This window comes from Bufo gargarizans, chromosome 2, assembly GCF_014858855.1.
Source record: "Bufo gargarizans isolate SCDJY-AF-19 chromosome 2, ASM1485885v1, whole genome shotgun sequence".
Taxonomy (NCBI): domain Eukaryota; kingdom Metazoa; phylum Chordata; class Amphibia; order Anura; family Bufonidae; genus Bufo; species Bufo gargarizans.
Window position 1 is genome coordinate 94,134,733 of NC_058081.1, and position 27,845 is coordinate 94,162,577.

Below are 27,845 nucleotides of genomic sequence, written 5' to 3' on the forward strand. Positions count from 1 at the left end.
GCAGTAAAAGTTATGCACCTTCCCTGCCCTTGTTTGCTAGACCACGTGTCTGTGTTCAGATGTATCTTGGCACCAACATTGTGTGCCAGAGATATATTAATGTGCCTCTGAAAGTGGCCATATAGTTCAGGGATGCCCTTCTGAGAGAAATATTCTTCCGGGGCCCTTCCATTGCGGTGTGCCAATGGCCACAAATTTTCTAAAGGCCTCCGAGTCCACCAAATTATATGGCAGTAGTTGGCGGGCTAGTAGTTCCGACAAGCCAGCGGTCAGCCTTTGGGCAAGAGGGTTATCCAGTGTCATCATTTTTTTACGCCTGAACATTTGGGCCACGGGAGACTGCCTTGTGCCAGATGAACACGACGACGGCACGGTGGAAGGTGGAGTGGAGGACAAATAGGAGGAGAAGGAGAAGAGGCAGGACGTGGAGCACCAGGCGTGTGGCTTTGTGGGTTCTGGCGGCGTTGCTCCCACTGGGCTCGGTGATGGGAGGCCAGGTGCCTTATTAAGGCGGTCATCCCTAGGTGAGTGTTGGGCTTACCGCGACTTATGCGTTGACAGCACAGGCTGCAGATGGCAACACTATTGTCAGCAGCTGACACGTTAAAAAAAAGCTCACACTGCGGAGCCATGTGCCGGCATCCTGGGAGCGCCAGATGTGACCGTACATGGTGTATAGCTCGCTTCAGATACATTTGCAGTCTGCTTTTTGCCTTCTGCGCACTGCGAGTTCTGCCTGCTTCTCCTCCCTATCTGCTGCTCCGTCTCTCCTTCTGAACTCCCCTCCTCTTCCTCTCTTGTGAGCACCCATATGACGTCCATCGACACGTCATCATCGTCACCTTCACCACCACTGACATTAGAGATCTCAGAGTAGGCAGCAACAGCGGGGGACCACCCTCCTTGGGCTGATCTGGGTACTGTCGTCAGACCACTGGGTGGCGGCCGTTGCTACCTCCGCTTCCTCATCCGATGCCAAGAATGGCTGCGCATCGGTAGGGTCGGGGCCTTGATGGGAAAATAATTCCTCTGACTCGAGTGGAGAGGATATGGTGGTGGTGTCTTTGGGGGTGCACACAGCAGAGAGTGAGGATGGTGCAGATACAGAGTATCAGGACGGTGCAGAAGAGGAAGGCTGAGTAAGCCACTCAACCAACTCTAGTGCGCCCTTTGAAGTTATCGCATGCACCTTCTCCAACTTCCCTCTTAGGCTCCGGCCTGGTGCACCTGCCCAACCTCTACCATCCCTGTGGAACGATCTGCCTCTTCCTCTGCCTGTCATTTTCTAAACCCTCTGCCTAAGGCTACATGCACACGACCGTGCCGTTTTTTTGCGGTCCACAAACCGCGGATCCACAAAAAACGGAAGCCGCCCGTGTGCCTTCCACAATTTGTGGAACTGAACGAGCGGCCTATTGTAGACATGTCTATTCTTGTCCACAAAACGGACAAGAATAGGACATGCTATATTTTTTTTTGCGGGGACTTGGAACGGAGCAACGGATGCGGACAGCACATGGAGTGCTGTCCGCATCTTTTGCGGCCCCATTAAAGTGAATGGGTCCGCATCCGAGCCGCAAAAACTGCGGCTCGGATGCGGACCATAACTACGGTCATGTGCTTGAGGCCTAAGTCCGTAGAGAAGAGCAGTATTTGTGGTATATCGCAGCCCTCAATCAGTATTTGGTAGAAAAAGGTATATAGCAATAGCACCCCTCAATCAGTATTTTGTGGAAGAAGGTATATGGCACCCCTCAATCAGTATTTGGCAGAAACAGGTATATAGCACCCCTCAAATCAGTATTTGGCGGAAACAGGTATATGGCACCCCTCAATCAGTATTTTGTGGAAGCAGGTGTATTGCAGCCCTCAATCAGTATTTGGTTGAAGAAGGTATATAGCAATAGCACCCCTCAATCAGTATTTTGTGGAAGAAGGTATATGGCACCCTTCAATCAGTATTTGGCGGAAACAGGTATATAGCACCCCTCAATCAGTATTTGGCAGAAACTGGTATATAGCACCCCTCAATCAGTATTTTGTGGAAGCAGGTGTATCACAGCCCTCAATCAGTGTTTGGTGGAAGAAGGTATATAGCAATAGCACCCCTCAATCAGTATTTTGTGGAAGAAGGTATATGGCACCCCTCAATCAGTATTTGGCGGAAACAGGTATATAGCACCCCTCAGTCAGTATTTGGCAGAAACAGGTATATGGTACCCCTCAATCAGTATTTTGTGGAAGCAGGTGTATCACAGCCCTCAATCAGTATTTGGCGGAAACAGGTATATAGAACCCCTCAATTAGTATTTGCAGAAACAGGTATATAGCACCCCTTAATCAGTATTTGACGGAAACAGGTATATGACACCCCTCAATCAGTATTTTGTGAAAGCAGGTGTATTGCAACCCTCAATCAGTATTTGGTGGAAGAAGGTATATAGCAATAGCACCCCTCAATCAGTATTTTGTGGAAGAAGGTATATGGCACCCCTCAATCAGGATTTGGCAGAAACAGGTATATAGCACCCCTCAATCAGGATTTTGTGGAAGAAGGTATATCGCAGCCCTCAAGCAGTTTTTTGGGGGGCAACTGGTACATCACACCCATTGTAATTAGTTACTCCAATAGCATTTGTCCCTCTATCTAGCTGCAGTATCGCAGCAGAACCGCAAACAACTGCTGCACAATACAAATGCACTGTAGAAACATAGAATGTGTTGGCAGATAAGAACCATTTGGCCCATCTAGTCTGCCCAATATACTGAATACTATGAATAGCCCCCGGCTCTATCTTTTATGAAGGATGGCCTTATGCCTATCCCATGCATGCTTAAACTCCTTCACTGTATTTGCAGCTACCACTTCTGCAGGAAGGCTATTCCATCCATCCACTACTCTCTCAGTAAAGTAATACTTCCTGATATTACTTTTAAACCTTTGCCCCTCAAATTTAAAACTATGTCCTCTTGTAGCAGTTTTTCTTCTTTTAAATATTCTCTCTTCTTTTACCTTGTTGATTCCCTTTATGTATTTAAAAGTTTCTATCATATCCCCTCTGTCTCGTCTTTCTTCCAAGCTATACATGTTAAGGTCCTTTAATCTTTCCTGATAAGTTTTATCCTGCAATCCATGTACTAGTTTAGTAGCTCTTCTCTGAACTCTCTCCAAAGTATCAATATCCTTCTGGAGATATGGTCTCCAGTACTGAGCACAATACTCCAAATGAGGTCTCACTAGTGCTCTGTAGAGCGGCATGAGCACCTCCCTCTTTCTACTGGTAATGCCTCTCCCTATACACCCAAGCATTCTGCTAGCATTTCCTGCTGCTCTGACATTGTCTGCCTACCTTTAAGTCTTCTGAAATAATGATCCCTAAATCCCTTTCCTCAGATATTGAGGTTAGGACTGTATCACTGATTTTATATTCTGCTCTTGGGTTTTTACGCCCCAGGTGCATTATCTTGCACTTATCAACATAAAATTTAAGGTTGCCAGATTTTTGACCATTCCTATAGAAACATAGAAAGTATATTATAAGTATATCACACCCCTCTGTGTATCACGCCTATCGATAGCACACCTATACCAGTCCTTAAAAGGACTTTTGTGGACCTATTAGCTAGCGTTTGGTGTCCCTAACAGTCTGTCCCTGCTCCACACAGCAACCTTGTCTACACTGGCAAAACACAGAATGTAAAATGGCTGCCAGATCGGGTTCTGTTATAGGGTGGGGGTATGTCCATTAGCTGAAACGTCTCAATTGGCTGTCCTGTCCCACCTGATGGATGTGTCAAGGGTCAAAGTTCGGCGATATGCAAAAAAAAATGTTATAAAGTTTGCCGCGAAACGACCGCTGGGCGAACCGCAAGGCCATCTCTAGCTGGTGGTACTTGACTAAATTATTTTGGTGGTAATTCTCATCATTTTACAGCTCCCAGTAAATGCTTATAAGTATATTGAGCGATAGACATGTATTACTTGTAATCTTTATCATTCATTATGGTTTTCCAATTTGTCCGTAAAAAATGCAGGATACCATACAGAACCTGTAGACCTCCATGCCCAACTGTATCTCATCTTGCATCCTGGCTGGAGGCTGTATCTCATCTTACATCCAGGCTAGAGGCCGTATCGCATCTTACATCCAGGATAGAGGCTGTATCTCATTTTGTATCCAGGCTAGAGGCCATATCTCATCTTGTATCCTAGCTAGAGGTGGCCCAACAGGGTCCTAGAGCCTTTCTATAGTACCGTCTTCCTCAATCTTATCCTTCCTCTCTGATATTGTACTCATTTACATTTATCATCATGAAATCCACACATAGAAAGTTTCATTCCAACAACCTCTTGGTTCATTTTTTTGTCGTCAGTGAGTGTAAGGCTCCATTCAGACGTCCGTATAACGTGTCCGCACCCGTTCCACACCTCCAGAAAAAAATAGAACATGTCCTATTCTTGTCCGCAATACCGGACAAGAATAGGCAGTTCTATGGGGGGTGCCGGCTGGGTGTATTGCGGATCCGCAATACACTACGGACGTGTGAATGGACCCTAAGTCTAAAGGAAGTTGCGCCAAATTTTGCCACAAATTACTCCAGAATTCAGGTGCAGGTAAAATAGTCATCATATTTTTTTATACAGTTCTTTTTACTACATCACAGGATTGTACAAAATAACCAATATCTTGTACGATGGAATTCTGCTGTGTATAAGAGAAGAGTCTCCTGTGAAGGCACGGAAGTAATGCAAACAGCAAATGGGTCCACCTGCTGGCCAGTCAGGAGTATGACAAGCTGACTGGTGTGGTATTAGGCCCCTTTCAGATGTTTAGAAAGGATAACATCCAGACTGAACACTGACCCATTCAGTTTAACTAAACTGGTATCTTCAGTCCATGTAGAGAAAATCACAGCATCTTTCATCTCTATCCATTTTTCCACAAGACATTCAAACTAATGTGACACCATACAGACTCCATACGTATGTTGTCCATTTTAAAAGTCATAGGGGAGATTTATCAAAACTAGTGTAAAGGAAAACTGACATAGTTACCCACAGCAACCAATCAGATTCCACCTTTTATTTTTTAGAGCACCTTTGGAAAATGAAAGGAGACATCTGATTGGTTGCTATGAGCATCTAAGCCAGTTCTACTTTACACCAGTTTAGATAAATCTCCCCGATCGTGTTTTTGCCTCAAACACAGAGGAGTATGTGATTGCTTGTCTGAAAGCGGCCTTAGGCTGTGTTCACTTCTGCATCCGAGACTCCATTAGGAGCCTATGTCACAGATTCCACTAAAAAATCTAGCCAAAATATTGCCAGGCTCCCTGACCCAAACCCAATGGACCCCATTATAGTCAGTGGGGTCTGTAAGGCGCTGTTCATTTCTGTCACACAATGCTAACACACATGATAACGTAGCCTTACAGGGGTTGTTCACCCCTTGGGGACCTTTCCTGCAGACCCCCAGAGTGACCGTACCCGCAGTGGGCAACATACTGGCCTGACGCCTGCTGCTGGTTCCCGGCTTTATTGCTCCCCCTTGGGCGCCGCAGGTCTCCCCACATGAAAATCCAGTTTGACGTGGGGGCTGCGGACAACGAGCATGTCACCCATTCATCATGTGATCAAGTAACACATGGGTGACAAGTCACTGCTGCAGACAGTCGTTGGCTGTGGCGGTCACGTGACTCATGTCAAACCGGATGTTGAAGGGGGCGACGTGAGACCTGCAGCACCTGAGGGCCAACCATGAGGCCGGAACCCAGAGACGGGGGTTGTATATGTTTTAGTTTGCTGACTCCCCTGTATAGAATGGAGTAGTCACCTACTATGCGATTCTACACAGCAAATACCAATGTATGCTGGCACAACTAAAGCCAAAATGACTGTGGACTCGTTGGGTGACCTAGGGCCTACGGATCTGACAGACCTGCACAGGGAACTTCCCCGACTCCTATGCCAAACATACATGGCAAACACAGTGTGAATGCACCCATAGAGGGCACTGTCTAGGGCGATTGCATCATTGTGCAGCACTTGGCACCAGTAGGTGTACATGAGACCAGTGTACCCACTTGTGCTGTACCCGAAACATCCCATTTCAAGATGTACATGTCCAATTTGTATTATGTCCTAGTTACCTTGCAGAAAGAGCTGCAATACCAAACCTAGCCCATGGACAATATTAAAAGATAAAAATTAAGCAACTTCCCATTTTGTGTATACAGCTCTGGTGCAGACCTATGTGTCGTATGGTAACAGACTACAAACAAACCCTCTACGTAGTCTGACCATGCAGTCATGTTATTTTTTCCGTCTGTACCGTTTCTGTCTGCAGATTAAAGGGGTTGTCCGGGCTCAGAGCTGAACCAGGACATACCCACAATTTCACCCAGGCAGCCCCCCTGACAAGAGCAACAGAGCATATCATGTTCCGATGCTCTCCTTTGCCCTGCGCTGGATCACGCAGGGCAAAGGCACTTTTTGGAGATCCGGTGACGTACCGGGTTCTCCATAAGGACTGCTAGGAGGAGGCTTCCGCCTGGCAGTGAGCCTGGTGACGTCACTGGCACTAATGGGCTAAGGCAGCGTTAAAGCTCGCCCATCTGAAGCGGTGACATCACTGGGAACACTGCAGGGCGGAAGCCTCCACCTAGCAGTGTAAAAATATAAAAAAAAACAGCCCTTGCCTGAGCGATACAGCCCAGAGCAAGGCAGAGCTCATATCACAGGGCCTACCTGGGGTAAAGTGTGGGTATGTCCAGGGTCAGCACTGAACCCGGACAACCCCGTTAACAAGAAGGATGGAAGGAGTACGGTCCACACGAGATCTGCACAGGAGCTGCATACCCAAAACGGAAGACTATTTCTTTAGCGAGACCATTTGCAAAGCTGCATTGCTTCAGATACACTAAATATAAAATGCCACAACCCTGCACATGGTTATTCCACTTTATTAGAATATGCATCTTGTATTCTAGGTAGCAAAACTATAATGTGCAATGTCTGTAGCTTCATATAAATAGATCGGTTTTCTGCAGCCGCATGAAATATTGCAGGAATGCCCTCGTCACATCTCAGGTAGGTACAGCAGGGTGTCTCCACGGTGGGTGACGTCTTCAGTGTTTTGGGACAGACGTGAATATCCTGAGCCCGTGCATGGATTTAATCTCCTCTTGAAGAGCCTAGAAGGAGCCAAACAAGAGGAACGACATGTATTCAATGACCGTACATATAGAATACATAGAACCTATATGAGAACAGAGTTTAACCCTCTAAAGACCAGGCCTGCCTACAGAGGAGAGGGGGCACCCAGGAGCCACATAGCAGCCCTGGAGCACACCACTCAACAGCTGCCATATAGTACCGCACCATGTGGACAGGCCACAAAAGTTCGCCTTTCCATGTGGCCTCAGACAGCACTGGATGCGCGGTCCATCCAGGTCTCCTTATCTGAAATTCCAGAGCAACATGGAATCTGTTTTATTTGCAAGACAAGTTGTGGTTTCTACATGTACGGTTTTGGGGTACATATACAGACGTGGACAAAATTGTTGGTACCCTTTGGTCAATGAAAGAAAAAGTCACAATGGTCACAGAAATAACTTTAATCTGACAAAAGTAATAATAAATTAAAATTCTATAAATGTTAACCAATGAAAGTCAGACATTGTTTTTCAACCATGCTTCAACAGAATTATGTAAAAAAATAAACTCATGAAACAGGCATGGACAAAAATGATGGTACCCCTAACTTAATATTTTGTTGCGCAACCTTTTGAGGCAATCACTGCAATCAAACGCTTCCTGTAACTGTCAATGAGACATCTGCACCTCTCAGCAGGTATTTTGGCCCACTCCTCATGAGCAAACTGCTCCAGTTGTGTCCGGTTTGAAGGGTGCCTTTTCCAGACTGCATGTTTCAGCTCCTTCCAAAGATGCTCAATAGGATTGAGGTCAGGGCTCATAGAAGGCCACTTTAGAATAGTCCAATTTTTTCCTCTTAGCCATTCTTGGGTGTTTTTAGCGGTGTGTTTTGGGTCATTGTCCTGTTGCAAGACCCATGACCTGCGACTGAGACCAAGCTTTCTGACACTGGCTAGTACATTTCTCTCTAGAATTCCTTGATAGTCTTGAGATTTCATTGTACCCTGCACAGATTCAAGACACCCTGTGCCAGACGCAGCAAAGCAGCCCCAGAACATAACAGAGCCTCCTCCATGTTTCACAGTAGGGACAGTGTTCTTTTCTTGATATGCTTCATTTTTTCGTCTGTGAACATACAGCTGATGTGCCTTGGCAAAAACTTCGATTTTTGTCTCATCTGTCCACAGGACATTCTCCCAGAAGCTTTGTGGCTTGTCAACATGTAGTTTGGCATATTCCAGTCTTGCTTTTTTATGATTCGTTTTCAACAATGGTGTCCTCCTTGGTCGTCTCCCATGTAGTCCACTTTGGCTCAAACAACGACGGATGGTGCGATCTGACACTGATGTTCCTTGAGCATGAAGTTCACCTTGAATCTCTTTAGAAGTCTTTCTAGGCTCTTTTGTTACCATTCGGATTATCCGTCTCTTAGATTTGTCATCAATTTTCCTCCTGCGGCCACGTCCAGGGAGGTTGGCTACAGTCCCATGGATCTTAAACTTATGAATAATATGTGCAACTGTACTCACAGGAACATCTAGTTGCTTGGAGATGGTCTTATAGCCTTTACCTTTAACATGCTTGTCTATAATTTTCTTTCTGATCTCTTGAGACAGCTCTTTCCTTTGCTTCCTCTGGTCCATGTCGAGTGTGGTACACACCATATCACCAAACAACACAGTGATTACCTGGAGCCATATATATAGGCCCAATGGCTGATTACAAGGTTGTAGACACCTGTGATGCTAATTAGTGGACACACCTTGAATTAACATGTCCCTTTGGTCACATTATGTTCTGTGTTTTCTAGGGGTACCATCATTTTTGTCCATGCCTGTTTCATGAGTTTATTTTTTTACATAATTCTGTTGAAGCATGGTTGAAAAACAATGTCTGACTTTCATTGGTTAACATTTATAGAATTTTAATTTATTATTACTTTTGTCAGATTAAAGTTATTTCTGTGACCATTGTGACTTTTTCTTTCATTGACCAAAGGGTACCAACAATTTTGTCCACGTCTGTAGGTAAGTGCTCAATAATAGCATAATTTACAGGTAATAAATAAAAGAAAGTACATATATGTACTGCACTTGTTATTACGCTTATGAGGATAACAAAAATGTGGTTTTGTATATATATATGTTTTTTTTTATTTAAAGGCGATTTTATTTTACAGGGATTTTCATTAAATGTATTTTTAGTACACTATACTGCCACATTGTATACTTACCGTATGTATGCCGGACAGTGTATAGTGCCTGTGCATGCCCTTTTACGAGAGGCAGCCCTGGGAGCCCTCATCTGGTCACAGGCTGCCTCCATAGTGTCACTGAGGCTGCTGATGAAAGCTACAAGGGGTCCCCCTCACTTCTACCAGGCGGTGACATGGCTTGATCGTGGCACTGAGACAGTTGACTATTGGGATGCCAGCAGTTGGTGGGAATACGGGTGTGTATTACAGCTCTGATCCTGCCACGGGCACAGTGGCAGTGCCTGTGCACCGACATAATAGTATAAAAGCTGCTTCAGACACCCAAGGCCTATTACTGCATCAACATGTGAGAAAGGGTTAACACAAGTGAGGATGAGGAGGGAGCAATGAGGAAGTAAAATACAGTCCTCACCTGATTAACCATCTGATGCTGCTGAACTGTACGCTTCTCTTTGAATTCTTCAGACTCAACATGGATCTCATACATCGCCCCGCATCCTCCTGTAATAAACAGACCTGCATCATATATGGACCGCAATCCGCAAAATATGAGTGTTCTATCCATGCAATATCTACCGATCTATCACATTTAATAATAATCTAATACATATGCTGTGTCGGTTTGTAATAGAAATACTGCCACCATGTGGTTGGATGACCACATGTCATGCTAAGATATTTACCCCTCTGACTGTCTGTGTTGGTCCCATGTTCATATGTGCCTGCATTGCTGAGAAAACAATAATTGCTCTTACCGGTAATTGTTTTTCTTGAAACCCATGACGGCAACCATGCCACTAGGACCTCCCATCTGGGACAGGAAACCTGAAGAGATAAAATGGTTCACAACCCCACCACACCTCAGTGGGGAAGGGGGACTACAGCTTGTAGCACTTTCCTCCCAAAGGCCGCATCCGAGTCAAGATGTAGTCTGTAAAGTCTAAAAAAGGTATAGGGAGAGCTCCAAGTAGCAACTCTGCAAATCTGGGTCAGAGAAGCATCTGCCCTCTCCGCCCAAGAGGCCGCCATAGCCCTGGTAGAATGAGCTCCAAACCCCGTTAGAGGAGGTAGGCTAAGGGAAGAATGGGCAAGGGAAATCGCATTCTTTACCAATCTAGCAATAACACTAGTAGAAACCTTGCGGCCCCTATATTAACCCTGAAACTAAATAAGGAGATTCTCATCTATCCTCCAAGGTGACGTGGAATCTAGGTAAAACACTAGACATCTTCTGACGTCTAGGCAATGGAATTTTTCTTCTAACGTATTGGCTGTGGATTTAAAAGGGGTCTGGGCTATGACCTAGGGAGGTAGAAAAAATACTCCAAACTTTATTATATTTTTTTTTAGAGGTAACTGCCTTCCTACTTTTCAGCAAGGTGGAGACCACTTTGTCAGACAGACAATCTCCTTCTCGACCAAACTTCCCTTTTAAAATCCACACCAAGAGATGAAGAACTTCTGGGCTGGGATAAACTAACGGACCCTGGTAAAGAAGATCCTCTCTCAATGGCAGAGTCCATGGAGGTTGTACCGCCAACCTCAGAAGACTCGAGTACCAGGACCTCTTGCCACTCTTTGCGGCTCCTTCTCTCTATTTTCTTCAACACCTGTGGGATAAGGCAAAATGGAGGGAAGGCATATCCTAACTCTTGGCTCCAGTCCTGTGCTAACCCGACCACTGCTATCGGGCTGTCCAAATGATTTAGGGAGAAGAAACTCTCTACCTTCCTGTTGGCTCTTGAGGCAAAAAGATCCAGTGTAGGAAGACAGTACCTTTGGACTATCTGTAAAAAAAAAAATCTTTGTTCAGACACCAGTCTGCCTGTTTTATGGAAACCCGACTGAGGAAGTCTGCTATGACATTCTCCTTCCCCTTCATATGCACCGCTGAAAGAAAAAGCATTCTTTCTTCTGCTATATAAAATATCTCCTGGCATAGATGTAAAAGGGAAGAAACCCTCGTTCCTCCTTGACTGTTTATGTAGGCCACCGCTGTTGAATTGTCCAAATAGAAAACAATATTCCATTTTTTTTATTTTCGGAAGAGCCAACTTCAGTGCCATTTCTACTGATTTAAATTCTTTGAAGTAACTGTTCTGGGAGTGGGCTTCCCAACCCCAAGGGCTGGCATCTGTGGTAATTATAGTCTGATTTGTATTGTATATTGTAGATTTGAGGGGTGTCTCAATTTTGGACTAGAGCACCTACCCTGAGGGGACAGTGGTGAGCGGATCCCTCCTTTTTTTCCATTATTTTTGATAATTATAGTATGGTCTGCAAATGTCCATGGAGCTCCTGCCAAAAGATTTTCTGGCACCGTTCACCACAATAGGGAGAGTCTTGTCTTTGAAGAAAGGTGGAAATTTTGATCCAAGAAACAAGGGGAGTCATCCCAGATCTTCGAATGTCCGCTTGAAGATCTCTGGAGTGGATCTGTGCATAAGGCACTGCTGGAATCGGTGATGTCATCTGCCTGAGCACCGCCAACACCTCCCAGAAAGGAAGACTGACCATACTTGTTCCCTGATCGACTCTTCTTGGAAGGGGAAGAAAACTCCTTTGCAGACAGGAGTCTAACTGAATTCCCAAAAAAAGCAAACTTAAGAAGGAATCAAATTAGATTTTTTCAAATTTATTATCCATCCCAAGTTCTCTAAAGTGGAGCAGAGGAATTCTATATGTTTTTCTAGCCCCTCTTTTGACTGAGAAACTATTAAGAAATCGTCCAGATAGGGCACTAGAGTAATTCCTGACAGTCTTACAAAAGCCGCTAATTCTGCTACCACTTTGGTGAAGACTCTTGGAGCCCGAGATACCCTGAAGGGCAGCGCCCTGTATTGGAGATGCATCAACTGCCCCTGAACCCAGACTGCTGTTCCTAAAAACTTTTGGGAGGAAGAATGGATTAGAACATGATAATACGCATCTTCCAGACCCAGGCTTGCCATCCAGCAATCCTGGAAGAGGAAACTCACAGTAGATTTTATCATCTCCATGAGAAATTTCTTGTAGACTAGGGATTTGTTTATTTCTTCAGATTTAAAAAAACTCTGAATGTTCCATTTGGTTTCTTCACCAAAAACAAAGGGGAATAAAACCCTCTGCCCCTCTCTGTCTTAACTACTCCCTTGTCTAAGAGAGAAAAAATTTCTGATTCCAAAGCCTTCCTTTTCTCCAGATTTTTGGGGCGAACTGTCTGAGTGAAAAAATCTGGTGGACGAGAAAGGAATTCCAGCCAGAATCAATTTTCTATTACACTTAGGATCCACTTGTTCTGAGAAATAGACCCTCAGGTTGGGAAAAACTGAGATGGTATTCCTTCCACCTTACTTCTGGCGTCATTGCAGTTTGTCTTTTGGTCTATTGTCCTGGGGTTTGAACAAAAAAAAAAACAACACTTCTTTTAGGAAATTTTTCCCTTTCTCTTCTATCACTCTGCCTTTTAAAACTGGCCTGGGGTTTACGAAAAAAAATAAGTTTTCTGGGGAAGCGGAAAACCCTTCTTTTTATCTGAGGCTCTCGCTAGGATGTCATCAAGAGAGGAATCAAACAACCTAGAACCTTCACAGGGGAGAGAGCAAAGTCTAAACTTGGAACCTTGATCCCCTTTCCCCGATTTAAGCCAAATAGCACGCCTTGCTGCGTTTGACATGGCACCTGCTCTGGCAGAAAAACGGACAACATCAGTAGAAGCGTCTGCAAGGAAATCTGCTGCCTTAAGGAAGGTAGGGAGGGAAGATAGTAAATCCTCTCTAGGGGTTTTGTCTTTAATATGAGACTCTAGTTGATCTAACTATAGCCTTAAGGACCTGGAGGCCCAAGAGGCAGCAATGGCCGGTTTAAGACTTGTTGAGGCACATTCCCAGGCACGTCTAAGATAAACATCTGCTTTTTTATCTAAAGGATCTCCTAAATCATCAAAAGAAAGAGCTGATTTCTCGGCTATTTTAGCTACAGGGGCATCTACGGTAGGAGCTCTGTCCCATACGCCAGCCACCGACTCTTCAAATGGATATTTTCTTTTAACAGAATTCGGTATAAAAAATTTCCTGTCAGGGTTTTTCCATTCTTTCCTAATCAGTGCTTGCATGTTCTTATGAATGGGAAAAACTCTATGACATTTAGGGTCAAGACCCTCAAACACCTGGGTAGCAACAGTTTTAGGCTGTTTTACATCCTATAATTGAATAGTGGTTTTAACGGCTTTTAACAAAGGCTCGGTATCTTCCAGTGGGAATAGAGCCTTCCCCGCTGAATCCTCATCTGAAGAGAAAAATTCAGAAGATAAGACCTGGCCGGATTCTATGTCCTCGTACTCCCCAGAAAAATCTGAATCAGAGTCCATATTGTAGGTACACCTTTCTGGTGACTTCAGATGGCTCCGACCGAAGGACTTCAGACCATACCAAGGCCTTAATGCTTTTTCTTCCATAACCAACTTGTCTATACAATCTTGACATAGTGGTTTAACATACGAAGCTGATAAAGCTACTCTTCATCCTCCACATTCTTTATGTTTAGTTTTGCCTTTGGTGTTTTTGCTACCTACAAAAATAAAGCAAACAACACCCAATGTTATTAGGAGAGGATAAATCTCACCAACTGTAGAGTCAAGGTTCCCCACTCCTCACGTCCAATACCAGGTTTGTGGGCCTCGAGGGTTCCAAGGGATCGGCACGTCTGGCGTCACCTGGTTCCGACATGCCCGTGGAAAACCCCAGACCCTGCACAGCACTGTGTGCGCACCAAGGCTGGCTGTCCCCTCCTGCTGCCGACTTGTAACGCGCCTCGGCTCCTTTTAACTCTAGGCCCAAATACGCCTAATCCATGTAAGAAGGTGCCCTCCCCCTTCCGGCAAGCGCCGCCGGGAATGACCGCATGCGCAGAGAGCATCAGAAGCTTGCGCCACGATCTTAGAAGCGGGGCGCCAGCCACCGCACCACTATGGATCGGGAGCCGCCTGAACATGGCCACAGCGGCTCCCCAATGAGGCTTGGGAGGAGGCAGGAATCAGGACAGACTTAGGCAACGGCTCCCAAGGAGACTAAGGGTCCATTTACACGTCAGTATTTTTACCTTTCCAGATAAACGTTCCTGTTTTTTGCGGATCCGAAAATCTGGATGACATGAGGATGCTTTTAGCATGTCTTCCGCATTTTTAACGGATCCATTGATTAGAATGGCATGACGGAACGCAAAATCGGACAAATAGTAGGACAGGGTATATTTTTTTCCTGGATCCGAATAAACGGAACGGAACGGAATCACGGAATCGGAGAGCACCATGTGTGCAGTCCAATTATTTGCCGATTCCATTGAAAATGAATGGATCTGCATAACGTTCCGTTTTTAATCGGAACGGATGCGGAACACCAAAACGGACATGTGAATGGACCCTTACGCTGCCAGGGATAGGTCCCATTACGGTATTGTAGACCCGGACCTTCCCCAGCCCCCAGAGTTGAGAACCAAGTAAGAGAGGAGCAAGAACTCTTCAGGTACATCCTATCCGGAGGACAGGAAACCTGAACTGAGGTGTGGTGGGGGTGTGAACCATTTTATATCTTCAGCTTTCCTGTCCTGGATGGGAGGTCCTAGTCGCATGGTTGCTGTCATGGGTGAGGGGAAAAATGATGTTTTAATATATGAAAATGACATTACACCTAGAGGCTCTGCAACTGCCGCGCCCTCTTTCACTGCCTGATCCTGTCAATCAGAGTGCAAAGTCATTATGCCTGGCCCTGTCAATCAAAGCGCAGGGGGTGCAGCAGTTGCAGAGAGAGCAGAGCCTCTAGGAGTAACAGCAACCCCCCCCCCCCCCCCCCCGTTGCTCCTAGAGGCTCATTTCCATATAATAAAACATCACTGTTCTTAGCAATGCGGGCACATATGAACATGGGACCAACACAGAGGTCTTCAGCTGCCAAGCGCACATGTAACAGGTCAGCGAGTCTCATAGGTACAAATCTGCTGACAGATGCCTTCTAATGATCAGGCAGGGCGCTCATACAGTGCTCTGCTGGATCAATGAGAATGGTGTACCTCTGCTCACTTCTCTCTCTCCCTGCCTGACAGTGATCTGTATGATCAGGGCAGACAGGAGGGTGCGCCACCTTGAAGAGGAACACAGACATCCTTTGCTGAAAGGTCCTGAGGTACAGTAAAAAGATGAAAACTCCGATCACTGGAAGATAAAGGGCCTTAATAAAGATACTAGTGTGTGTCAGGTGTGTATAGCAGGGCTGTGGGTGTATATATATATATATATATATATATATATATATATATACACACACACACACGTTCAAAACCATGAGGCAGCACTCCAAACAAAGTGAAAAAATGATGGATCCTTTATTCCCCTCTGCAACGTTTCAACTGCATTGAGCGGTTGAAACGTTGCAGAGGGGAATAAAGGATCCATCATTTTTTTACTTTATGTTTGGAGTGCTGCCTCATCCGTTTGAACGTGTACCTACTATTAGCCGTTGAGCCTGCGGCTGGGAGGATTTTGCACCCGTGCCATTGGACTAGTGCTGCTGGGTATTTTTTTGTTTGAGATTTTATATATATATATATATATATATATATATATATATATATATATATATATATATATATAGATGTGTGTGCAGCAGACTGTGTTTGTTATAGGGTGTATGCAGCTGTCCAGCAAACACTGTGTTTGTTAGGTGTGTATAGAAGTGTTGTTTGTGTGTGTGTATATATATATATATATATATATATATGTCAGCTATGTAGAAGACCTGTGTTTGTCATGCGGTGCATTGCTATGTGGGTAGGTTTCTGACCACCGGCGAAGGTTTAATAAGTAGAAAATACTTTTTTTCTAATGTTTTGTTGTCTAAACCTGGGACGCGTCTTATAGTCAGGTGAGTCTTATAGTCTGGAGAATACGGTATACATGTGGGCCAGTAGAGGGGGACTTGACACCTAATTGTTTATACTGTAGAGGGCACTGTGGCCCCCACACCCGCCAGCTGGGGGTTAAGGGAGAATGATGCTGCACCACCTACTCACCAGTGTAGATGACAGCAGCTCCTGTTACACTCAGTCAGCATCGACTGTACACTGTGTGCAGTACCAAGCAGGGGGGGAAGGAAGCAGCTCATCCAAACCCTGTGCCATGCAGTTCCTGCTGCCCATGTACGGGGAGGGAATTCAACCAGTCTCTACAAAAGTAGGCCAGTGGGGCAGCGCAGTTTGTCCGAGGTTTTTTGTGTATTCAGAATAGCGGATGCTATTAGTGGAAGTAATTTTCGTAAGCATGGAGATTTCTATATACACTGTTGATTGCAGTCGTTGTCCTGGAAGAAGAACTCTGCCTCAAAGGGTCCATTTACACGTCCGTTGTTTCTTTCCTGATGTGTTCCGTTTTTTGCGGAACAGATCTGGACCAGATCTGTACCCATTCATTTTTAATGGGTCCTGAAAAAAAAAAAATCAGACATTGTGCTGTCCGTCTTTTTTTTCCCATTTTTAAACCATCAGAAGAACGGAAAAAAAAAAATATTAGATCCCGTTAAAAAATTTATCCTGTTGCATCTGTTATGCACATTTGCCATTTGTTTTAGCCATTTCCTTCTAGGATCCAGACATAAAAAAAAAGTCCTGCATGAAGTATTTTTATTTCTGTCTTAAAAAACGGATCTCAGAAGGAAATGGCTAAAACAAATACCAAATGTGCATAACGGACGCAACAGGATCCATTTTTTTAACAGGATCAAAAAAAAAAAAATTCGGTTTTTCGGACGGATCAAAAAAACTGAAAATGAAACGGTGATGTGAAACCAGCCTTAGGCATCTCACGCCAGCGCAGGGGGCATCAGACTGATGTATGGGGACTCTACTCTTGATAAATACATTTTTTTTATTATGGTGATGGACCATGCGATGAGCGCAGTGACATCACCAAAGGCCCTTTTTCTCCCATGTCATCAAAGAAGAAGAAAGAAGACGAACAAGTGGATGAGGTGAGTTTAATAATTATTTTTTTTAACCCTTCCATCCCTAATTTACTTAGCATTCTGTATTAAGAATGCTATTATTTTCCCTTATAACCATGTTATAAGGGAAAATAATAAAATCTACACAACACCGAACCCAAACCCAAACTTCTGTGAAGAAGTCCGGGTTCGGGTCTGGGTACCAATAATGCCGATTTTTCTCACGTGCGTGCAAAACGCATTCAAACGCTCTGCACTTGCGCAGAAAAAATTGTGCATTTTCCCGCGACGCCCGTGTGAAAGAGGCCTAACCCTTGGTTATACTTTATTGCTTCTCAGATGCAGCACTTGTTGGGGCCAGACTCCTGGGGGGGAATGCATCGGCGAGTCTGGTGTCCCATATTATAGGATATAGGGTGCCTGCGGTTTTGCTTGAATTAGCCGGCCTAGCTGCTTCGGTTGCCAGCCTACAATAGATATATTATGTAAGGTTTGGCGCAAATGTGGGAATATATTATTAGTGAAAGGCTTTACACAGATTACTCAGCTGTGGCAGAACCCTAATCTACCGGAAATGTTCCGTTTGGAGGGATTCTCCCAGTGGTAAGAGAAAAGAGTGCTTTTTTAATGTCAGCTCCAGAAAGACAGGGAATTCAAATCGTTGGGAAGAGTTTACTCTTCCCCGCAGTACCTTTCCCCAAATTCTACAGTTACGGCATGCCTTTCGGGCATAGTGTAAAACCTATTATGCTACACATCCTGACTAGAGGCTTCACAAAAGGGTTAATTTCTTTCATCTATAGAAACCTACTTACTGAACCTATATGAGATGGAATACTTCCGGTCAAGCAGCAATGGGAGAAGGATGTAGGCCCCATATCGGCAGACCAGTGGAACGAGGTGTTGGCGCCGACACCACAGCTCTCAGTTTGTGAGGGGCAGCGTATGGCACAACTATTGCTTATCCACCGAGTATACAGAACTCCATTATTCTTGTATAGGATTGGGGTCAGACCTGATCATTCCTGTGCGAGATGCGGGACGACAGGCCCTTAATCTACTCTACATATGTTGTGGGCGCTTTTTGACGAGAGTTTTGAAGACTATTTGGGACGCTTACGGTATCGCAGGGCTAGTATCCTGGGTATATTAGGGCCATGTACCGGGGGTCACAAGGTACTTCTCAGTGTGTAACGCTTACTATTTCAGGCCCAAATGATGATTGCACGGCACTGGATTCCCCCGCATCCCCCCACTATTAATGAGTTTCTTGATAGGGTAAATGAAGTGCTGCACCTTGAGAAAGGAGTCTATATGAAAAGGAAACGCGTTTCCAACTTCACGGCACAAACGGTTCTCTGCTGGTGGGCAGTGCCCTCCGTCCCAGCCTGTCTGATCCGTCCTGTAGATTGAGGCAATGCTTCTTCTATTGTATACGTGTGGTCTGCCTGATTTTGGCTATGTTGTACAGTCCTGAGTATGGTAGATTGGCGAGGCACGGCTCTGCGCTGTTGGGTTATAGACGTGGCACTTAGGAACAGTCTCCTGGTTTGGGGATGGGACTTCAGGGACATAGCTGCATATAACGTTAATCTATTTTTTTATTGATACGGTATTTTATGGAATGCTGTAGTCCCTATTTTGTGTATACCATTTGTAAATGTTTCATAAAAATTACCGTATCTGATTTACAAAAAACTAAACCCTGAAGCTGTTCTCTGTTCTCACCCAAACAGTTGAGTATGAAATTGCTCCTCACTTGAATGGAAAGGAAATGGGCTGGTACAAGGCTGCAGTTTTGGAACCACAGGTGACCACAGGAGTCCCCATGTCTGGCCATTGTATGTAAGATACGTGCAGCCTCCTCATTGTCCTGAACACAAAGGACCAATATCATTTGTTTCCACAGTTTTACTCTTCGTTTGTGTAGAACAATAGACCGTGCGTTTGCCTGGAGACATCATGCTGGGACCCCTTCCCCCCCAAAAGATCTAATGGATCTCAAGTTATTGTCTACAATCCTGTTTAATGGACTCTTCATTACCTGAAATGTCAACAACTTTCACATTGGTGGCGAGAGGAAACCTTGTCTTCAGCACTTGCCTGATCCGGTCTTCTCCTTCAGACTTTGAGGCAAATGATCTTCTGAGGTTGCAGAGGACACAATTCTGCCCAGAGAGAGGAAAGGATATATCTAATAAATGGAAACCGCTATAGGTTCAGGCTCAGACACCCGATTACAGCATCATATAGTTACAGCCAAGGGCGGTATCTCATCTCTTCACTGTGCGTCATACGTCCTATACCGAATACGGCAGAGGGGGGTTTCGCTTGAGTGTGAAGGGTACCATTCCTTTAGTCAGAATTTTATATTGTGCCGCTGAAACCCTCCGATGATCACTATAAGGAAGGGGCAAAGGGCTGTGTCCCTAAGGTCTGGTGAACATGAACATATTCATTTTGCGGTCCACAAATCGCCCATCCGCAAATTACGGATGTGGTTCGTATGCCGTCTGCATTTAGTATTTTTTTTGCAGACCCGTTGACTTCAATTGGGCTGGATTTTGCAGACATATTCTATCTTTTTGTGGAATGGGGATACGGATGCAGAAAGAACAAAGATGATCCATGTGCTTTCTGCATCCATATGTCGTACCGCAAAAAGATAGAGCATGTCCTATACTTGGCCACAAAACGCAGACCAAGGGCCTGAAGTCAATGAGTTTGTGAAAAGGGGTGGATGCAACACGGACGGTATCCGGATTTTGCGGATCTGAAATTTGCAGACTGCAAAATACATAAGGTTGTGTGCATAAGGCCCCCTGCAGGTGAGCGTTCGTCATGCTGCAGCGCAGCTCCCGGCCTGACCGGGTCACATAGCATTACATTGATTTATGATGGTATGTAACTCTTACAGTTCTGGAATGTATTAGATAACACTGGCCGCATTATGTCAGTGTTATCCAACACATTCCAGAACTGTAAGGGTTACATACCATCATAAATCAATGCGCTGCAGCATGATGAACGCTCGTCTGCAAGGGGCCTTCGGCTTTAGGGTGCGTTCAGACATTGTGTATTTACTGCAGATTTTCGGAGAATGTCGCAGAATGTGCTCATCAAATCTACAGTAAATTACAGTATAATACATATTGGGAGGGGGTTGGAAATGCCTACACGGAGTAAGTACATGTACTGTGCTGTAAACTGCAAATCTGCAACATCTAAACCCACTCCCTTGTGGGGTCGCATCCATTGGTCACAAGGACTTTCAATGCATAGTTCAATGGGATTGAGCTGTGATACCAAGCACAGCCGCTATACACTGTATGACACTGTGCTCGGTATACAATGAAGAGGCCGCATTGTTGTGGCCCCTACAAACAGCTGATTGCTGGGGGTGCCGAGAGTCAGACCCCCAACAATCATATATCAATGACCTATGATGAGTATAGGTCATCAATATTTAAAGAGGATTTTTAGAGGATCAGATGCGGACCCATGTATGTCTGTTCTGTGGCCTTGCAAAAAAAAGAAAAGAAAGAAGAACATGTCCTATTCTTGTCCGTTTTGCAGACAAGAATTTCTAACAGGGCGGAATGTGCAGGACCACAAAATGTGGGACGCACCACACAGCTGGTGTCTCCTCACAGCATCGCAAGCACAGCCGCTGTATAACAGCCCGGGGAATGCACTTGAGTGCCACTGAGTGTCAAGTGACCCACGATCATGATGCGCCACAACCTCTTCAAACAGCTGATCGTCGGGGTCGCCAAGAGTGGAATGCCCACTGATCAAATGTTGGCGACTTATCCTGAGGATAGGTCATTGATATTATACTTCTGGAAAACCCCTTTAATAAAAGTGTTGAGATACTGCTGCAAGGCGGCGACACCTTGACCTCTAAGGCGTAGAACTGATGACTGGCAGCCGTTGTCTCAACATGGCAAACATCGGGCCGTAAGGAACCCTGCCCACAGCCATTCACAGGCCGCCGATTTCTGGCAGATATTTTCGTAACTGAAATCAATTCTATACATTGGACTGGGGAATCTGCAGCCGGTGCAAGGATTTCTGCAAGACCCATTCAGATGAACGCGCAGGAAGTCTGCAGCGTGTGACCTTACCTCACACGGTGAACGACCACAGGCAATGCCCCAAGTGTCTACAGTTGTGACTTTTATGCCCCTTGCAGACGAGCCTGAGCAGATTAGGTCCGGATGCGTTCAGTGAAATATGTGCGATTTCACAAGCAAGTTCACTCAGTTTTGTCTGCGATCACGTTCAGTTTTTATTGCGCGGGTGCAATGCAATTGAATGTGTTTTGCACGCACGTGATAAAAAACGGAAGGTTTACAAACAACATCTCTTAGCAACCATCCGTGAAAAACACATCGCATCCGCACTTGCTTTTTTACCACTGGTCTAATAGTTATCCCCTATCTGCATAACCCCTTTATGGGATGAATCCCTGTATACAAAAACCCTACGTGAATTTCCTGCAGAATCCGCGGCCGCCCCTCGGTGTCCGGGTGTGTTCCATTTTTATGGAATGCTTGATTAAAGAGTTGTCATTTTCTAATAAACTTATATACTTGTATATCAGTCTCTCACATGCTTCGAGATCTCTGCTTGCTGGCAGTGTATGGAAACCTGTCCAGATCTAATACTCTCACAGTGGAGGGTTTGCTATAACTGTACCCAATCTTCTGTGAGCTAGACTGCACTGATACAATGGAGCAAACTGTCAGCGCAGGAGAGAGAGAGATTTGTGCTGCTGATATAGAGAACTGTCAGCGGTGATCAGGTTTCCCATTATGTACGGTGCGCAGACATGGACACCTACAGACAGTGAGTACTCACCCTCGTCCTGGAAACCAGGTGCCCGGCCGCCCACATGATCCTCATGAGAAAGTCAATGTCAGTACTGTACAGCCATAGGAATGGTAATTATGCGTCGCGTTGGAATGACGTCACCAGGCGCGCCTGCGGCAGCCATGTTTCTTACTGGCACTATGAAGCTATGCCACAACCAGCTGATTTTCGCCAACAATATAGTCTATTTAGCAGATGAAACGACGCACCAAAGCTATGACTATCTGATTTCTGTTCAGCTACTGCTTCACTTTTGTCACCCATATTGCCATCAGAAAAACTGGGAGGCGGTGCGAAGTGATGTAATCAAACCGCGCCTACAGCGTCATGGTCTGGGCGCAGAGTCTATACTGGCCGATAGGGGGAGACGTGGAGAGTGATATCCTGAGGGAATGTGTGTGACTGTGTACAGTGGGGGAGATTTATTAAAACTGGTGTAAAGGAAAACTGGCCTAGGGTTGTTGGATTCCGGCAGGCAGTTCAGATGTCTGATCAGGAAAACTGCATGACAAATGCATTGCAATACCGGATCCGTTTTTTTCGGTGTATCTATTATTTTTCACATTTTTAAAGGTCTGCGCATGCACAGACCTGGAAACTGGATCCGTTTTACCGGGACACTTGATACCGGATCCGGCATTAATACATTTCAATGGAAATTAATGTCAGATCTGGCATTCAGGATTGTGTTTCGGAATTTTAACCGGAGAAAATACCACAGCATGCTGTGGTATTTTCTCCATCCAAATACTGTAAAAGTGACTGAACTGAAGACATCCTGATGCATCCTGAACAGATTGCTCTCCATTCAGAATGCATGGGGATAAAACTGATCAGTTTTTTCCGCTATTGAGCCCCTAGGACAGACCTCAATACCGGAAAACTTTAACGCTAGTGTGAAAGTACCCTTAGTTGCCCATAGCAACCTATAATATTCCACCTTACATTTTGCAGTGCCCTCTTGGAAAATGAATGGCGGAATCTGGTTGCTGTTAGGGATGAGCGAATCGACTTTGGATGAAACATCAAAAGTCGATTCGCATACAACTTTGCTCTAATATTGTACAGAGCAGGAGCTTCGTACAGTATTAGAATGTATTGGCTCCAATGAGCCAAAGTTATTGCTTCGCGCAATACATTTCTTCTGTAAAAAAACATTTCTTGAACTCGGGTTCGGTTCCAAGTGATACCTTGGAACCGAACCCGAAATTTCTGAGTTAAATAAATATTTAATTTCTTTCTGCTCAGATCCAGCATATTGTTCAGTACTTGGTACTGTAAGTATTAAGCCTCACGCACACGACTGTGACCATACTTAGGTCCGCAAAAAACGGAGCCACGAAATACAGATAGCTTCTATGTGAGTTCCGAATTTTTCCTACTCACATTAATAGAAAGAGCTATTCTCATCCACAAATACAGACAATAAGCGCTGCGCTGAAATGTGCTGCGTGAATGTGTGCTATGAAGATGTCCGTGATGATGTCCGTGTGTCCGTTTTTAGGTTCCATGTGTCATCCGTAATCCACGGACGTTGCTCAGCTGAAAATTCATTTCCAGAGCATCTCCTATTAGTCTTCATTGAAAAACCGGACACACCAGATACGCAACACAGATGCCATCTGTGTGGTGTCCATTATTTTCACGGACCCATAGACTTTAATGGGCATGTTTGGCCCGCATCACGGACTAAAGTAGAGCATGTCTCTGTGTTTTTCTTTTTTTACTGACCCACGGCCAGTAAAAAAAATACTGATGTGTGAACAGAGACATTCAAATCACTGGGTACGTGTGCTGTCTGCAGAACATGTCCGGGAAACATGGAAATGTGGGCGAGACCTTAGTATAAAGTCCCTCACGGGGGCATCAGACAGGAGTGTGACAAGCCCTGAGGGGGACGACCTCGACCTATGCCCCATCCACTTCTCTCGCAAGTGACAAGAGGAGTAAAAAGTGGCAAATTAGGCCACAAATATGGCCTGCGCCATGATTCGCAATTTTTTAACGCCAGGTGGCATAACGTCATTAATCAGTGTGCCCACTGTATTCCCACTAGAAGCACTGGAACATTACTTACACCTTACACACAGCCTGCGTATACCCCGGTGATTGGCTGACCGCCATTTCCTGTGTGTCGAGCCCGGGACCAGGAAGTGAAGAGCAGGTCTCTAATGGCAACAGTGGGGAATCAGTGAGTAAGGATTCTGTTATTATTTTTAACCCATTCTGCTCCTAATTATTCCCCTGGAGAACCCCTTTAGATTGGATTTAGATAAGCGTCTTCCGGACATTATTTCATCTATATTTCTTGCGTGGGTTAGGGCCCAAAACTGCAGTTAAACCCGAGATCAGGCCATGACACATGTCAGCAATACAGGCGGATTATATGTCCAGCAGATGTTCCTGTCATGCTATAGGCAGTGGCGTAGCTTCAATGGAGGCAGACCACCTGACTGCTATGGAGTCCGGGGAGAGGAGGGGGTCCCAATCTGAATTTACTCTCTTTCTGAAATAAAAGCACTTTATTTTCAGGCAGCTGCCACCAGGAGGAGCTGAGTGCAAACGATTAGTGCAATAACTGTACATTCCTATGCACTGAGCTCCCCCTAGTGGTGGCTTCAGGCAGCCATTTTTGTAATATATTATGTGAAGGGAAGCAGTGAGTTATAGCTGTATGGGGGAAAATGTGCTGTTCAGAATGAGTGCCATGTTTATGAAGCACATGTTCCATTTTTTCTGACATAGAAGTCGGATACAGTGGGTGAGGCTAAGGGTGACTTCTTTTTATTATGATTTTTTAAATTCAAATTTATTCCGCCCAATAAAAAAAATAACAAAATGTAAATTCATCAGAAATCTGGGACATTGTGTTTTGCGTTCTGTGTTGCCTGGGAGTGTATGACAAACATATACTGGCAAACTGGGTGGAGCAGGGGGGCTCATACTGTGTATGTCCCTGGTTATATGTATAAGCTGTGCATGTCCCCATCCGCTTAAAAAACAACGGCTTAGGACTAGTTCACATGATGGATTTTGCAAACACAATATCAGCCGTATATTCTGCTGTGAACCTACTCGCAGTTTAGCTCCAGTGAATGGAGCTAAGCAGCGAGTGGACACCTGCCACGGTTTTAAGCAGCGTCTGTGTGGACACCCCACCAATAAAGGACATGTCTTCTTTTGGCACAGTCACAATGCAGAGCGGCTGCCTTGGCAGGCAAAAAACTAAAAACTCAATGTGAACAGGGCCTTACAGATACATTCCTGTTTTTTGACGGTAAAAATTCTCAGTTTACATCAGTTTTTTTTTCAGTCATTTTTCCCTATAGAGAGGTATATGGGAAAACATCTGGAAAACGAGTCATAGACACAGCAGCTGGGATTTAAAAAAACTAAAAACCACAAGCGAAGAAAGCGACCAAAAGTTTGGACACACCTTCTCATTCAAAGAGTTTTCTTTATTTTCATGACTATGATGAAAATTGTAGGTTCACACTGAAGGCATCAAAACTCTGAATTAACACATGTGGAATTATATACATATCAAAAAAGTGTGAAACAACTGAAAATATGTCATATTCTAGGTTCTTCAAAGTAGCCACCTTTTTCTTTGATTACTGCTTTGCACACTCTTGGCATTCTCTTGATGAGCTTCAAGAGGTAGTCACCTGTCTTCCAACAGTCTTGAAGGAGTTCCCAGAGATGCTTAGCACTTGTTGGCCCTTTTGCCTTCACTCTGCGGTCCAGCTCACCCCAAACCATCTCGATTGGGTTCAGGTCCGGTGACTGTGGAGGCCAGGTCATCTGGCGCAGCACCCCATCACTCTCCTTCATGGTCAAATAGCCTTACACAGCCTGGAGGTGTGTTTGGGGTCATTGTCCTGTTGAAAAATAAATGATGGTCCAACTAAACGCAAACCGGATGGAATAGCATGCCGCTGCAAGATGCTGTGGTAGCCATGCTGGATCAGTATGCCTTCAATTTTGAATAAATCCCCAACAGTGTCACCAGCAAAGCACCCCCACACCATCACACCTCATCCTCCATGCGTTCACCTTTTCTGCGTCGCAGACACGGTGGTTGGAACCAAAGATCTCAAATTTGGACTCATCAGACCAAAGCACAGATTTCCACTGGTCTAATGTCCATTCCTTGTGTTCTTTAGCCCAAACAAGTCTCTTCTGCTTGTTGCCTGTCCTTAGCAGTGGTTTCCTAGCAGATATTCTACCATGAAGGCCTGATTCACACAGTCTCCTCTTAACAGTTGTTCTAGAGATGTGTCTGCTGCTAGAACTCTGTGTGGCATTGACCTGGTCTCTAATCTGAGCTGCTGTTAACCTGCGATTTCTGAGGCTGGTGACTCGGGTGAACTTATCCTCCGCAGCAGAGGTGACTCTTGGTCTTCCTTTCCTGGGGCTGTCTGCATGTGAGCCAGTTTCTTTGTAGCGCTTGATGGTTTTTGTGACTGCACTTGGGGACACTTTCAAAGTTTTCCCAATTTTTTTCACTGACTGACCTTCATTTCTTAAAGTAATGATGGCCACTCGTTTTTCTTTACTTAGCTGCTTTTTCTTGCCATAATATAAATTCTAACAGTCTATTCAGTAGGACTATCAGCTGTGTATCCACCTGACTTCTCCACAACACAACTGATGGTCCCAACCCCAGTTATAAGGCAAGGAATCCCACTTATTAAACCTGACAGGGCACACCTGTGAAGTGAAAACCATTTCAGGTGACTACCTCTTGAAGCTCATCAAGAGAATGCCAAGAGTGTGCAAAGCAGTAATCAAAGCAAAAGGTGGCTACTTTGAAGAACCTAGAATATTACATATGTTCAGTTGTTTCACCCTTTTTTGTTATGTATATAATTCCACATGTGTTAATTCATAGTTTTGATGCCTTCAGTGTGAATCTACAATTTTCATAGTCATAAAAATAAAGAAAACTCTTTGAATGAGAAGGTGTGTGCAAACTTTTGGTCTGTACTGTATGTGCACGGTAAAACCACACGTAATCCTCCTCGTTGGCCTTTGGACTCCTACACGCATAAATTCAGTCTGACGTTTGATTGCCACAAAGAAATGCCATAAAAAATGAAAGTATTTTTATTACGTCACATGTTTTTATAGCGCACAGTTGTTTATAGGGAATCTGTGACCGTGACCTCCCTATCAGACTGTTTGTGTAGACACATAGCTGTGGCTCTTAAAAGACTGTTTTCTTTTGTTGATCCGAGGCGCCGTTCCTGAGTTATGATGCTTTTTCTTAATATGCAAATTAGGTCAACGGTGCAATGAGGGTGTCATCATTGCTCTTATTGCACTCAAGCTCCTCATTTCTGTGGTCAGCCCCTCCCTGGCTGCTTTGATTGACAAAACCAGACAGTGACAAAGTATCGAGGAAGGTGCTGGCCATGAAAGGAGTGGAGCCTGGGTGCAACAAGAGCAATGGTGACACCCTTGTTGCACCAAAGGTCTAATTTGTATATTAAGAAAAAGTATAACTTGAGAACGAAGCCTTGGATCAATAAAAGAAAAACAGCCTTTTAATCAGGTAAACCACAGCAGTTGGATAGGGAGGTCGCTGGTGACATTCCCTTCAACATTTTTTTCTTCAAGTGTTTTT

At 44.8% G+C, this 27,845-nt stretch overlaps 1 protein-coding gene across 1 annotated transcript; it reads right to left on the reverse strand.

Annotated features, from left to right (window-relative positions):
* Positions 1-6,947: 6,947 nt before the first annotated feature.
* Positions 6,948-22,322, reverse strand: BOLA3 (bolA family member 3). Its single transcript, XM_044283127.1, has 4 exons — positions 22,205-22,322; positions 19,386-19,509; positions 9,784-9,872; positions 6,948-7,194 (listed from the first exon to the last, which is right to left on the reverse strand). The coding sequence occupies exons 1-4, from the start codon at positions 22,247-22,249 to the stop codon at positions 7,129-7,131; spliced, it is 324 nt and encodes a 107-aa protein (XP_044139062.1). The 5' UTR covers positions 22,250-22,322; the 3' UTR covers positions 6,948-7,128.
* Positions 22,323-27,845: the final 5,523 nt, after the last annotated feature.